The 16,551-nt window shown below is 40.6% G+C and overlaps 1 protein-coding gene across 9 annotated transcripts in view; it reads right to left on the minus strand.

The window, feature by feature from the left end:
- Nucleotides 1–16,551, minus strand: part of FGGY (FGGY carbohydrate kinase domain containing) — a 261,928-nt gene that overhangs the window by 115,445 nt on the left and 129,932 nt on the right. For all 9 annotated transcript variants that reach the window (XM_077823941.1, XM_077823939.1, XM_077823938.1 and 6 more), the window contains one exon: nucleotides 197–312. In XM_077823941.1, coding sequence (XP_077680067.1) covers nucleotides 197–312 — 116 coding nt within the window. The remainder of the gene's footprint in view (nucleotides 1–196; nucleotides 313–16,551) is intronic.

Here is a 16,551-nt window from a genome sequence, read left to right on the forward strand (position 1 = left end):
ACAAGACATCCACCACTACATTTCATGACATCCACAGGTAGAGAGTGTACTTGGGAGATATACCAGCGGGCACCCAATCTTATAGTTTTTTGCCCATTCATCTCTAGTTTCAGTAAGGCCTGATAGTTTTCTGCTGACAAAACTAATAAACAATAATACAGGATATGGATTTAATTTTTAAAATAACTTCATTTACCAATTTTTTCATACTTATCTGCCACCAAATCTTCTAAACCAATCACCTTCCAGAAGCTATCATCCCAGCCCTTGTCTGGGGAATATGTCCACTTGCATACCAATGGACAGAGAGACCTAATGAGAAAAGACATAAATCCAGAGTCAGGACACTTATTACACTAGCTCATGAAACTTAGGATGTTTGCAGGGGACGACACGGTAGCGGATTAGCTACAGGGAACATTGGGCCAAAACTTTCAAAAGTGACTATTGATTTTGGGGGCCTAATTTAAGACACCTTAAAAAGGACATATTTTTAAAGGTGTTTCCCCACTAATAGGCACTCTACACACGACTACCCCTCTACTCCGCATACACCAGCCAAGTGAACAGGCCATGCACACCAGGCACATTCCAAAAGGTCAGTGCAGCCTGAACACCATATATGCATAGCAGGGAGTTTAGAGAAGTTCCCAGTGAACGGAATGGGACTTGTACCAGGACTGAATTTGGCCCATAAAGTTTTGTGGCCTGGTGTGTAAAAGTAAAACAGAGTCAAACTGGTCGTGCTTCTGTAGAGTGTATTCAAGTTTCAGTGCCGCTGGCTCTGTATTTCATCAGAACTTGATGACAGTTCAGTGACATACTTAAATAACATACGCTGTGATGCAACCCAGTGCAATGGGAAGTTACGGTTTCAATTAACATTGATGACAAAACTGTTTGAGCCCCACTGTGTTGATAGTGTCATAAGGACACAGAATAAAGGCACAGGGCAGAATTAACTATCTACTATAAAATGGATTTTTCCCCTCCCCAAACCTTCCTTAGAGCAAAGAAAAAACAAATAACTAAGAGTGACAAGACACCATGCAACAAACAGACCATTGTCTTACTGAAGATTAAGGCATCCTCGGAGATAATTTTTAATTGTGCTCTGTAAAGTCAGTTAACCAAAAGGCGTTAATAATTTTAATCGCTACTGAAAAAGTCAACTACCTGTAGACTTGGAGGAGCCATTGTGGTCTACATGCAAGCTGTCTGTGTCTCGGTGAACTGTTACATGCTTGCTGTGATTGGTTTCAAGAGATGCATACTTGGGTATTACATTTCTTTTAGATCTTATTTTATGAATTATGTATTACTTGTGTTTTAGCTTAGATTTACTTCTGTTGAAAGATTACTTTTATTCAGATGTTATGATTTAAAGAAATGTTAAAAATATAAGTGCTTCTTTGCTATTCTATACAACTTTTTATGGCATTGTGTGCTATCTCTCCTTGCGAATAACAAAAATGTTATAAATGTTATATATGTCTTCTCTCCCCGACCCCTTCCTCCCAAAAACTTCCTATAGGTCTAACAAGGGGAATTAAACTAAAAGTTCATTACACACACACCCCAAACAGAAGGTCCCTAGCCCTAAAAGCTTAAAATCTAAGTCTAAACCAAGAAACAGCTATATAGTAGCATCAATATATTTTACATTCATTCATCTCAAGTATTCTTGTCAGCAAGTTAAAGAAGTATGGGCTGGATGAATGCACTATAAGGTGGTAGAAAGTTGGCTAGATTGTCGGGCTCAACGGGTAGTGATCAATGGCTCCATGTCTAGTTGGCAGCTAGTGTCAAGTGGAGTGCCCCAGGGGTCGGTCCTGGGGCCGGTTTTGTTCAATATCTTCATAAATGATCTGGAGGATGGTGTGGATTGCATTCTCAGCAAATTTGTGGATGATACTAAACTAGGAGCAGTGGTAGATACACTGGAGGGCAGGGATAGGATACAGAGGGATCTAGACAAATTGGAGGATTGGGCCAAAAGAAATCTGATGAGGTTCAATAAGGATAAGTGCAGGGTCCTGCACGTAGGACAGAAGAACCCAATGCACAGCTACAGACTAGGGACCGAATGGCTAGGCAGCAGTTCTGCGGAAAAGGACCTAGGGGTGACAGTGGACGAGAAGCTGGATATGAGTCAGCAGTGTGCCCTTGTTGCCAAGAAGGCCAATGGCATTTTGGGATGTATAAGTAGGGGCATAGCCAGCAGATCGAGGGATGTGATCGTCCCCCTCTATTCGACATTGGTGAGGCCTCATCTGGAGTACTGTGTCCAGTTTTGGGCCCCACACTACAAGAAGGATGTGGATAAATTGGAGAGAGTCCAGCGAAGGGCAACAAAAATGATTAGGGGTCTGGAACACATGACTTATGAGGAGAGGCTGAGGGAACTGGGATTGTTTAGTCTGCAGAAGAGAAGAATGATAGCTGCTTTCAACTACCTGAGAGGTGGTTCCAGAGAGGATGGTTCTAGACTATTCTCAGTGGTAGAAGAGGACAGGACAAGGAGTAATGGTCTCAAGTTGCAGTGGGGGAGGTTTAGGTTGGAGATTAGGAAAAACTTTTTCACTAGGAGGGTGGTGAAACACTGGAATGCGTTACCTAGGGAGGTGGTAGAATCTCCTTCCTTAGAAGTTTTTAAGGTCAGGCTTGACAAAGCCCTGGCTGGGATGATTTAATTGGGGATTGGTCCTGCTTTGAGCAGGGGGTTGGACTAGATGACTTCCTGAGGTCCCTTCCAACCCTGATATTCTATGATTCTATGATCCTGAAGTATCCCACTGTTGCAAACCTCAATAGATACAAATAGCACCAATAAAATGCACTTGAGTCTGGGTTGGAGGACAGCAAACAATTGCTTACACATCATACCTTGCACAACAGTGCATGAGTGGTTGGTGGGAGGATTTTAGCTTAGGGCACCAAGTCAAACATTTACTCTTATGAAAACTGCCATGGGATCTTTACTGTCCATGCAGAGTATAGAGAATCTCTTACTTCACAGTTTTGTCCACAAAAAGACCCCCCTCCCTCCATAGTAAGCTATATGGGATTTAGTCTATCTGACCTGATCCTACCACGCTTAGTTCCTAAAATAAGTGTCGCCATTTCAAACCTCAGAGTTGGACTTAACCATAATCTCTGGCTATTTAATAGGACCCTGCATTGTACTAGACCCAAATGCAATGGAACGGAGAGTTCTTCTCTCCTCAAAAACATTCATGGAAACAAATACTGAGGCTACTTTGTATTCAGTCCCAAATACAAATCAAATTCCAGTTTTCCAGATGCTGCTATAATATAAATGATTAAGACAAAAAAGAACTGGAAAAGTTCCTTTCCGCTTCTGCTGCAAAACTACATGGTGCTCAGTCCTGGTACGGTTTCTGATGCAGAGGGCCAAAGTACATTTGAAGAGGACCATGTTACATTTTATTCCATTTCTTTAGCATTCCCATATGTTTTTATAAGTGGATGACTCTTGATGCTTATTTACAAAACTGATCTTTAAAAAAAAGATACATCATCCTAATTATAGTGACATTTCCCATGTATGGTTTCTATTCTATTTTTATACAATAGTTTGCAACAAACAAATGACATGATGCGTATTAGCCATTTGGAGAAACTGAAATGGGAATGACTAGTTACATGCTCATAAACATGGAGAGACACAGATCACTTTGGGATTAAAGTTCTCAAGCTTCCCACAAACTACCTGGAGCACAAGCTAGTTCAAACAGGGTTCTGCCTGTAGACCTGAGTTTCGAATCTGTCCTGTTCTACAGTTAAAGAATGGATTGATCATTTATCATTCTCTCTGACTTGAAAACAAACATACCCCAAAATAGGAAGTATGTGACATGTAACTACAGCTATGACACTGCTGGTATAAGAAACTCCAGTTTCCAGGTGTTTAAAAGACGGACATTAAAGTTTAATTAGGATCCTTGACAGAAATTGTATAAATAAAAAAATTCTCAGCAGAGGAGCATAGTGAAAAAAGCCAAACATTTTCCCCAAATTAACCTGCTCCTTTCAATTATAAACAAATAAGCAAAAGACTTTCATCATTCTGGAAGATTTTACATAAAAAGTAAACAAATAATTATAGATACTACCGGGCTTTCCAAAATATGGTAATTACCAAATCATAGCAAACTATAATCATAAATGACTATTTATTTAACTAGCTCTCTGTGCTATGAATTATTATGACACTTCTTTATTTAGGTGCTAGCTTGACAAATGCTTTGAGATCTATATGCTGCTGCTAATGTATTGGGGCCACTGCCTATCATGCTGACCAATATTGTCTCATTGTTGACTTGTATTCCTTCATCTGTGTCTGTCTGTATCCATCTATTGTTTTTAGTATTGTATTTAGATTGTAAGCTCTTTCGGGCAGGGACTGTCATTTTGTTCTAAGTTTCACAGCGCCTAGCACAATGTGGTCCTGGTCCATAACGGGCTCGTAGGCAGAACAATAATACAAATGCATAAATAATAATATGGGTGAGAGGGCTATATACGAGCTAAGTAATAAGGCTGCAAACTCTCTAGGAGCCCAATGCAGCTCCCACTGAGTCTCTGTATTTAATGGGAGTTTGTAAGGTGCTAGCTTTTCCCAAGCTGGTGAAGCACCCACTGCCACATGCAGTCTCTCTTTTCAGGCAGTTTTATTTTCCAAACATAAGCAGAAGCCACAGAAGAGTTCCTCAGACCACCCTGTGCTATAGTGTCCATGAGATTTTTCCCCTTTGCCTTTCATTTACCCATATTTCAGGGTCTATGGCAGGATTCTTTTGTGCTCTTTTAACAGAGCACTGCCTCCCAGAGGCCCTTTCCCCAGTAGGTTTCCACTGCCTCCTCTCCCAGGGGACTCTAGCAGCCACTTCAGAGTCCAGCTGCTCCAGTTCCCTGAGCATCCCCCTTCCTAAGGCCATGTCTACAGTACCACTTATGTCGGCAAAACTTATGTCGCTCAGGGGTGTGAAAAAACACACCCCAATCCCCTCCCGAGTGACATAATTTTAGCCGGCATAAGTTGTGGTATGCACAGTGCTATGTCAGCGGGAGAGCTTCTCCTGCTGACATAGCTACCACCACTCATGGAGGTGGTGTCTAACAGGTCAAGTCTGGCCCACTATGGACAATGATCGAGGGCTTGATCCCACAGGTCATCCATATGTGGCGTTCTTGAGCTTGAGGACTTGCAGGATCAGGCCTCTACTGTACTTCACATTCATCCCCAGCTCTAGATGAAATGTTAACATTTTGGATTGGAGAGAAAACTAGCATGCACGGAAAATTATCTGTCAGCTTTAAATCCTGGCCCCCATGAAGTCAGTGCAAGTTTTGCCACTGATTTTAACTGGATAAGGATCTCATTCAATGGTCCTAACGGGTCAGAAATAAACTTAAAACGTATCCAAAAATGTAGGCATCAATTTCAGAGTAAGTATGTCACAACTGACAAGGCTGATGTATGTTCAATATGCTCCCAAGGTCACAGTGGACATTTTAATTAAAAAATACTGATAATTCTTTGTCAACTCTAACAATTTATATAAGGATGGCCCTTTGGATTCGCTGAAGCCTGGGTTCTATGCTGACATACAGAGCCAGACCCTAAGCTGATATAAATGGGCATACCTCCACTGAAGTAACTGTAGCTACACTTATTTACACCTGCTGAGGATTTCATCCACAGTTCAATTGCTAGACTAGTTAGGGCAGGCTGCAGTTTGGTACCAAATAGGTAGCGTGCAGTTGCACAAAGTAGCTTTCTGTGGTTTGTAGGCCAGAGTCTTTTAAAGCCACAAATCATCAAGAACAAAGAAAGCTGTGTGAGTTTCTGAAAGCAAAGAGAAAACCGGTGACAGTGAAGCATGACTGACAACATCAAAAAATGTTTTCCCATAAATTTTGCAAACTTGAAAATTAAATAGATTCATTCAAATTAAAATCCAGAGCTTAGGCTCTGCTCAGCTGAACTTCTCCATGGTCCAACACCTGTAAAAGTTACGAGTATCCCCCCAAATGATGCGACCCATAGTCTTAGTGCTTTCTACAGAAACAAGAACGTTACTGCTCTGATGCAGTCTTAAAACTGATCGTGGTTTTTACAGAAATGTCCCAGACAGAACATTGAGATACAGCACACGTATCCCCTCCAGCAATACTTTGTATTCAAAAGTAGTGGGCGTTGGTGTGGTGGAAGCCTGAAGAGCAGCACAGGTTATCACAGGGCAATAAGAGAACACACAATTACATGCTTCCCTTTATGGCTATGGCTGTACATGTTAATTCATGACCTTTTTGAAATGGAACCATATTATCAGTGCTATGCACACTGACTTTGTTTATACTTGACACAGCAATGTCTTTGCCTACACTACATATTATCCTCTTTGTGGGGAGCGGGTAAAGGCGGTAAGTTTATACTGAGGTGACATTTCTCAGTCAGAAGGAGAGAAAATCTGGCACCTCGTCATTTAGCCTTGAAACAGTATCATACTGCTATAAAATTTATGAGATGCTGCCCATGAGGGATGTTTGGTGAAGAGAATCAAAGAAAGGAGTGGTGGGTTAAGTTCACAGCAGTGTAAGAAGAGCTGCACCTGTTGTCACTCTGTTGTTACTCTAGATCTCCCAGGCAGATTAGTTTTAAACCACAGGACCACACAAGCCTGGGTCCAATACATTTCACATGAGGCTATCTGCATTTTACTCATTTCACCTATTCAACAGCTCTTTAATTGCATTTATACAAACTGTAAATACCATCAGCTCCATCCACTAAACTGTAAAAAAAATTTCTAATATTTAAAATATGTTATCAGGGGGTTTGTTTTTTTTAAATTACCTTCGACCAAAAAAAAAAAAATAAAAAAAAATAAAATAAAAAAAGAAACCCCTGCCTGTCTGAACTCATTGTTTTAGCACAAATGTGACTTTAACCTGAAATGTGTTTTTTTCCCTTTTGATATACACTAAATATATCAAACAAAAAAGACAGGTAGGGAAGACTGTTTGGGACAAATAGCAGACACATTCCAATTGCACTCTGGGGCCCCTGTTCAAATCTTTGTAGCTCTAAGGATTTAAACCTAGCCAATGAAAGGCAACACAGAAATTATTGTAATCAGTATTGGCAAGCCACTAGTTTCATGAAATTCTCCTCATCATCAGTTTTTATTTGCCAGCCCTGTGTAACCTTTATATTTGCAGGAACAAAAAAATCACCCTAAGGTTTAGATTTTTTTAAAAGTTAACTGTGTAATAGCAAAGCAACGTCAAAGTTTGCTCCCCAATTATAAGAATCCTTAGAAACTCTGGATGGCAAAAATGTAAGTATACTGTGGATTTCCTTCCATTTGCATATGATGATTAACAGCTCTATTTCTGTTTACACTGAGGTCAATGTGAGTTTTGTGACAGACACCAGCTGCAGTAGGATTCGGCCACAAGTCTCAAACTATTTCAAATGAACAGCTCTGGATTAAAGATGTGAAAATCTGGCGAAAGCTGCCAGTCCAGCTAGCTCACTAATATGCACAGTTTGTGAGCTATTGTTCAGATAAATAAAATGTAATGAAGATTAATTAAATTTAATCAGACAATACAAGGCAACAATCTCTTACCCTTTCAGACAAATATGTCTTTTTCTTTCTCCATGTTCTGTTTTTCTCTGTGATATGTTGGCAAATCAAAAACATAATGAAGTGCTGCATTTGACAGAGATTTCGCAACCCTTCAGGCAACTATATTTTAAATATAGCTATAGCTATTCCTACCTCCGTGCCTCCAGCTTCCATCCAGGACACACCACACGATCCATTGTCTACAGCCAAGCTCTACGATACAACTGCATTTGCTCCAACCCCTCAGACAGAGACAAACACCGACAGGATCTCTATCAAGCATTATTAAAACTACAATACCCACCTGTTGAAGTGAAAAAACAGATTGACAGAGCCAGAAGAGTACCCAGAAGTCACCTACTACAGGACAGGCCCAACAAGGAAATAACAGAACACCACTAGCCATCACCTTCAGCCCCCAACTAAAACCTCTCCAGCGCATCATCAAGGATCTACAACCTATCCTGAAAAATGATCCCTCACTCTCACAGATCTTGGGAGATAGACCAGTCCTCGCTTACAGACAGCCCCAAAATACTCACCAGCAACCACACACCACACAACAAAAACACTAACCCAGGAACCTATCCTTGCAACAAAGCCCGATGCCAACTCTGTCCAAATATTTATACAAGTGACACCATCATAGGACCTATTCACTTTAGCCACGCCATCAGAGGCTCGTTCACCTGCACATCTACCAATGTGATATATGCCGTCATGTGCCAGCAATGCCCCTCTGCCATGTACATTGGTCAAACTGGAGAGTCTCTACGCAAAAGAATAAATGGACACAAATCTGACATCAGGAATCATAACATTCAAAAACCGGTAGGAGAACACTTCAACCCCTGTGGCCACTCAGTAAAAGATTTAAGGGTGGCAATTTTGCTACAACTCTGGTTTTGACTAACAGAGGCACTCCATTAGTGTTTCCAAATGTCAGTTATCAAAGAAGTCAATGCCTGGGCCCATATTCATTAAGGGCCGAGTCCAATTTCCACTGGAATAAATGGGGACTTTTTCTGTTGACTTCAATGGACACTGAATCAAGCCCTGTGGCTGTTCAGGAAGGTACACATTTCAACTCTCTGCACCACACAGCCCTGACATGTAACAGGAATCAGAAAATGAAACTTGTTTTAATGACCTAGAAATAGAACCTTTTAGTTACAAGATTCAAACAGTACGTTAGTTCTGTGAAGAGGGAAAAAAATAACTAACTCTAAACTGGGTGGCACTATTTACTTTTGATACTGCAGCTCTTGGGGAGTTTGTTTCTCTTTTATTTATTTATTTTTTAAACTGACAATTTGCTAAGCAAATGTGCTGTTTACTTAAAAGGAAAGGATTTTATTGTCTGAATAAGTTCCATCTGCAATTTTCTACACCCACACATATAATTAATCTTCTCTGATTGCAGCCACTCCCTGGCAAAGATCCATGTTATATTTAACACTGGACACCACTTCAAAAACGGAAAGAGAACAACAGGATTGTTTTCAAAGACTACATAACAAGATAAGGTTTAGAAAGCAACACAATCCTTTGATCTTTGGTAACTTTCTAGTAGCCATCACCCCAAAGTTGGAAGTGACCTTTAATTACCATCACACCTGCCATACAACTCTATTAAAAATATAATTTAGAGGCAACATACAATTTCCAGAAATCCATTTACTAAATATCTCAATAGCATATTTATTATACCTTGTGCTTCAGGGTACAAGATGATCTCTAACTATTAGAGATCAGGATGATACTTCAGCATGGCGGGGCAGATTATCTCACATTTGCATACTGTGGGGGGTTCTTATACCTCCCTCTGAAGCATCTGGTGCTGGCCACTTTCAGAGACAGGATGCTAGACTAGATGGACCATGGGTATGGCAAATCCTATGTTTCTACCTTAGAAATTAGATAAGATTTTATGTTAAAGCAAGGAGGGCCCTGAGCCCGCTATTGGATTTGCACGGATGTACCCTGACTTCAATAAGACTTCATGCAAGAGAACTTCAATGAGATTCCAAGGGCTGTAATGGTCCCACCCACATCAATCCAATTGCAGGCTTGGGATTGGGGTGGGGGGGGTGTCTCGATATTTGTAATCTTCTATACACCTCACAGTACACATCTAACTTACAGTATTGTGGGACAAGGGGTGCATCTTTGATAGATGATATATAAGGAGGAATGGCGCTGTTGCTGGTTAAAAGCTGTCAAAAATCTGTCTTTTTAAAAAATAAAAAGTTGAACAGGGCAAATGTCAAACTACTCATACAACAAGAAAATAAGCCACACTTTCATTGAGCCAAGAAGCTGTTTCCTTTGTCAGTTATAGCGATGTCTAATAAAATGTGTTTCTCTATAGGGAGAAGCTTTCAAAAAACCAAAAACAAAAAACAGACAATTCTTCAGAGTTTTCCTAGAAAAAATTATGTCAACAGTCCTGAAGGGAAACACCCATCTCAAGTGCCAGATAACAAGTCAAATTAACCCCTTGTGGATCTTCACTGATTTCAGTGCCATTATACCCATGATGAATTTGGCTGAACACATTTAGTCAGACCAGAAAATACAAAATAAAATAATACTACTTAATAATAATCTTTATACACCTCCACAGCATGTCATGAAGAAACGGGAAGCAGACATTAGTCTGACTGCTTGTTACTTACTATCGATATTGCAGTACTTTATTATAGACAACCAGACAAGATTGCAGCCCCATTGTTCTAGGCACTGTCCAAACACATAATAAAAGTAGTCCCTGCAATGAAGAATTTACAGACTAGACAGAAAAAGCAGACAAAGCATGGAAGACAGGAAATACTATTGTCATTGAAAAGATGGGGAACCGAGACACAAAGAACTTAAGAAACTTGCCCGAAATCAAAGAGGAGGCCATCAGCAGGGTCCTGAACCGAACCTGGAGCTCCTGAGTCCCAGTCCACTGCCTTAACCACAAGATCATTCTCATGAGTTTATAAATCCAATGATAGCACCATGATGCTGAACATATTAAAAATGTCTATATAGGCAGATCAGGTTTCAACTTTGAAAGTTTTAAAAAAGTTAGTGAAACCTTTGAAAGGTCAAATATAATACTAAGCATTTATACATAAAATTACAGCACTTTTCCACTGTAGATTTTAAAAATGCCTTCCTAGGGTAGTTAAGTACTATCATTTTACAAAAGGGGAACCGGAAGCATAGAGAGGTTTAAGGATCTTGCCTAACATTACCCAGCAAACCAATGAAACAGCTGGGAACAAAGTCCAGGTAGCAAGATTTCCATTCCAGCATCCTGTACACTGGACACTATCTTTCAGACTGCAGCTTCAGCAGCACTTCAGCTCAATTAATTCAGAAAAATGCACTCTTTCAAGCTCAATATTTCATCTGTACCAGACTGGGCTAAAAAGCCCAATATGCATTTTAATGAAAGGGTTCATTTAAAAAAATATATTCCTCTTGTCACCGTCTTTAGCCAGCTAAAACTATTAAACAATTAAAGCTGAAAATGTAGCCTCAGTCTACTATAAAACTTCAATAAAGCTTAATTACTGGGCCAAATCCATCGCTCCTGTAACTACATTCACTTAAACGGAGGTCCCCCAAGGATGCATTTGGCTCTTCATTTGGGGTCATTGCTTAACTTGATTTTGTCATTTATAACTCAGTGAAGATAGTCTATTGTGTAAAGCTGTACACCAGAGCAACAGCAGCAATGTTCCCTCCTCATAGCAAATGCTGAGAGCTGAGAGGGGTCACTATAAGAAGCCGGGCAAATCTTTGGTTAGAAGACCACAGACCTGAGCAAAATTACCTGGGTTTACATTTCATTACACACTTAGTCCATGTTTGTTAAAAGAGTCACAGAGGATTGAAAGCCTGTTGAGAGAAACTAAGGCAAGTTTTGAGCAAAATCCTCCTCTCCTCATGAATTTATGTTGGTCAATCAGCTACTGTCATATGACAGCATGCAGTTTATCCAATACATCGATGCCAGCATGTCACTTCAAACATCGACGCAAGTACAGCATAGAATGACCTGTGGATGTTTGACTGCTGGTCCACGCATGGTCAGATGTATCCTTCCAACAGTTAGATATGCTGTAATGAAGCTTTCACTGTTCCAAGAAGATCTGACACAGCCTACTGGGAGGTGGGGGAAGGTGAGAGGGAACCACAATGACTTGAGCACAGCCAGTAGAGTGGCCGCGGCCAGTAGCTCCTTAAAACCTTTCACCCTCCACATAGAAGGGGACCGGAGTAAGTACCATCACCTTTGCACAGGCACCATTTCTTAACAGAGCCTTGGAGTCATTTTTAGACCCCCCCTCACAGTCGCGGCAGGGGTGACTTTCTAATGGACCACGGTGGCTGTGCTCTTGGTGCTGGTGGTGTCTCCCCACCAGTGTCAGTGCTTGCTCTGACAGACACACGGCATGCCGAGGAGCAAGATTCCCCTCCACGTGAGCCATGCTACCTCTCACCATGTGGTTCTCGCTTGAAGAGAAAAACAATTAAACCTTTATCTGATTGGGCTTGACATGGTTCTTCCGTGGCCAACGCACCACTGGAGAACAAGTCTGTGCTGCCTCATCTGCCAGCGTTACAGCCATACAGAACTGCAGGTATTTTCTTACTCCCCGGAGCCATGACCTGAAGGCTACTATGTGGTGGCCAATATTTTAGATGTTGATCCTTTTAGAGCACTCTTAATAAAAAAAAAAAAAGCGATTGGTTCATTTGCATTGTTGAATTTGATAAACAAATATATAACCTTATTTTGAAAGAGAGTTTTGCTCAATATACATTAAAACCAAAAAAGGGAGCAGCCCTCAGCACTTAATAAACAAGAAAACTGACATTCTTCAGGATGTTGCAACACGCACAAGCTTGGCCGAGACATTGAAATAAACAGACATAGGCGGTAGGTTCCCTCATCTGATTGCCTTGAGGTAATTCATACTAAGAGCTCATAAGTTAAATGTTGACTGTAGCATTAGGTAAAGACCTCGCAACCCCAACTCCATTACCACCATTCTAGAAGAAAGAAAAATTACTTACCTATTAATTAGAGTTCTCTGAATCCATTCTCCACATAAGTACACTTTTTATGCTACCAAGACTGAGGGAATCTAAGGTCACAATATTCAAAGAAGAACAGTGCATATGTTCCAGAACAGTGAATTTATTCAGGCCCTGACTCAGCAAGGTAGTTGAGTACATACTAACTTTAAGCACATGGAGAAATCCCATTCAAGTCAATGGGACTACTCACGTGCTTAGCCTTAGACATATGCTCAGTTGCCTTGCTGAATCAGAGCCTAGCTGTCATGTAGTGGTAGCCAAACAAAGCCTGAATTTATCCCGAACAGAAGCAGAGAAATTGCCATCAGCAGTGCATACATTTTAGAGAAAACAAGAGAACAGAAAGTTTTAATAGCTCTATACATATTGTTGCAGATTGGCCCAATCCTGCATTCTTTATGCATGCTAAAACACCAGAAAAGAAGGCTCAGTCCTTACTCAGGCAAAACATATGTCTCTTGTGAAGTCAGTGGAGTTTTATTTGAGTTAGGATGACAGGGTTTGGCCGACAAGAGCTGTCAAAGGTGTGTATCAAAGGTTCCTGGAACATGAAGTGAGGGAGGTATTTTGTCTCTTCCTTTTGGAAACAACTAATTCAGTTGATGAATGTTCTTAAAAATCATAAGTGCTCCTAAAACCCTCAAGATGCACTTGATAAGAACATCAAATGTTATACTTATCCTTAGCTATTTTAAACAGCACTTTGGAATTTGAATGTAAGACGGGAGGGAAAAAACAGTTTAAAAGTTCCAAGAAAAAAAATCTGTGCATAACTTTTTTCATTTTCAAGAAGTTGCATTGAATTGCTTTAGCTTCTCCTCCCTTTTGTTATCTCAAAGAATGCCTAGTCTAAGAATCTGAAAATGCAGGCCTTTGTCAGATTTCAGCCCTGGGAATCTGTTGCCTGTTTTAAAATTCTGATGTAAACATCTGAGCCTGTACAAACCAGTTTCCGAAACTACAGACTTGAAAAAACTTGCTTACATCAGAAAAAAATTCTTCCAAGGACCACTTGCATTAATGTGCTGAAGGCTTGTGTGAAAATCTCCTTTTGTACACTAAGCATGGCTCACTATCTCCATTACCTCCCATTAGCAATGATCCTGTGGGCCACTGAGAAGTACTGAATTTGGGGTAAAATCTGCCTCTGTTCAGAGGGCCAGCATAAGCCTATGTACCCTTTAAGTCCCTCTTAAGCCCTCTTTTGAGGAATTAAAATGAGCTTGATGCACCTGGTTCTGGACTGAATTTTACACTTTATGAAATATGAGTACATGAACAAACAATAAATTAAAAGAAATATCAAGGCCCCAGTCTCATAGAAATCACATAATGTATTGTGTTCAACATGTGTAGGTTAGTTTAATGTATAAATAATCCATAACAGATAGGTCAGTGCTGTATAGTGTATTTTGTAATACTAGTATAGTCTAGTTTATAGCCCCTTGGTATTAAATTTATGCCAAGAAGAGAGGAGAGACCACACCTTTTGGGTGAATTATAAAGTGTGTGGATTAGTAAGGTCCTACTATACTATTTATAAAGTCATTATGTAAAACAATAGTATGCCCCTACTTGGGTTGCTGGATTCATTTCTCAACACTCAATCAAAATATAAATGAAACAAAACACAGCAGCAAAAGAAGGGGTACAGAAATGAGTGACAAAAGCCATTAGAGGCACAGAGAGACTTCCATATGATTCCATCACAGGAGAGATAATAAGAGCTGTACAAAACAATGAAAGGTATCAAGAAGGCAAAATCAGGTGCTCAAGTTTACCTTCTCTCATAATACAGGAGCAGGGGTACATTCAATGGAGCTCAAAGGCAATACATTTAGAATTGAGAAAAGGAAATAATCAATTTGTGGACCTCTCTGCCACAAGGTATCATTGAGGCGATGACCTTAGCAGAAACCAAAGAAGGATTAGAACATGTGAACATCACCACTCTAATGAGGCTATGTCTACATTACCACTTTTGTCAGAATAACTTATGTTTCTCAGGAGTGTGAAAAAGCCCCACCGCTCTGAGCGACATAAGTTACACCGACAGAAGCGCCGGAGTGGACAGTACTATGTCGGCAGCAGACGCTCTCCCGTCAACATAGCTATTGCCGTTTGTTGGCGATGGTTTAATTATATTGACGGGAGAGCTCTCTCCCTTCGTCACAGAGAGGCTACCCGAGCGATCTCACAGCCACACAGCTGCATCGGTACAGCTGTGCCTCTGTAAGCTCGCTAGTGTAGACATGGCCTAAAGAGGCTATAGAATTCAAACAGCTACAAACCAACCCTTAGCTGACTGGGGTTAGAAAGAAACATCTGCTACGAGAAGGTTAATTCACCATTGTACATAATAGGGTTTTTATGCCTTCCTCTGGAGCAACCAGTACTGCTGCTGTCAGGGAAAAGATACTGGATTGGTGGGCCACTGGCTGCTCTGCTTTAATAATCCCATGCATCTACCCATGGGTTCTCTGAAGAGTGGACATGTGGAAGACACATTGTGGAATTACTTGTGTGTTTGGAGCTTGGTTAATGAGCAACATAATTACCAGGGTTTTTAATTCTAATGTTGAAAACAATTTAGGGACCATGGGGAGTGAGCATACACTGTGCTCTCTGGCCTAAGCCTCCCAGGTGAGTTAAGTAATGCCTGGACTTGTCTCACACTAAATGCTGTCAGAGGCATGGTTGAACCGGAAGGGTGGAGTTCACCATTATTCTAACCTCTGGTGAACTCTTTAATGCAGCTCTAATAACATCACTAAAGGCTTTTTCTTTCCACTTCTTGAAACCTTAATTAAAATCAAGTTGTGAAAGAGCAAAGGAATGTGGCACTAACACTGATTTTAAATACCCTTTTCTCCTATTTAGCAAAGGAAAAGAAAAGCCTTTAAATAAAAAATGTACAACATGAGAATTTCCACACATGCATTTCCAGTGAAGTGAGGGCATTTAAAAATACCACAAATACTGTGTATTTTTAAAATCAGAGAAATTCAGAACTTGGTTCAAGTTTGCCTTTAATCGTGCAAGGTACTATGTAAGGGCTCCGTCTTACAAACACGTACGCACATGAGTAACTTCAACTGAGTAGTAGTCCCTTGACGTCAATAGACTCATTTATGTAAGGAATAGTGCGAGTAAGCAATTGCAGGGTTGGGCCTAGTCTTGCTAACCTAGGTCTTGCTCACCCCAATAATTGAAGTCGAAGCCGATACTTCAATGTTTTACATACTTAAGCCATTTTCTTGAGTCTAATGTGGAAAGGGAGACTAGCATATAAAGAAAGTTAGCAAAATGATGTTCTAATATGGCTCTGGAGATTAATGGCCCATGCCCACTGTGGCAAAATGGAGATAGAAATCCTACAATCCTACTTTTATTGAATGAGTTTTCATTTCCTGACTTACCGTGGGTAGTGGGAGGGCAGGCAGAAGGTTCATAACACTACAGTGATCAGAAGTAGGCAACTCTGCGTTACAATAACTAAAAATAAATAAATAAATGAAAAGCCAAACCTAAAGCCAAAAATCAGAACTATGCAGTACAAACATTCAAATTAACATCAAGCTGACTGAGCCCCTGTTAAAAAGAAATACTGTGTAGTTGGATTATTTTTATTTACCTTCTTATCTTTAAGGCTTTAGGGTTCACACGGGCAGGGGTGACACACCCACCCCTACCCCGCCCACGCACACACAGGCAGGGGTGAGACACACAGACTCCCGTACACCTCTCTCACATGGTAGGGACAGGGTTTGACCAACCGACCTGACCCGAC

This window comes from Eretmochelys imbricata, chromosome 8, assembly GCF_965152235.1.
Source record: "Eretmochelys imbricata isolate rEreImb1 chromosome 8, rEreImb1.hap1, whole genome shotgun sequence".
Lineage (NCBI taxonomy): Eukaryota > Metazoa > Chordata > Testudines > Cheloniidae > Eretmochelys > Eretmochelys imbricata.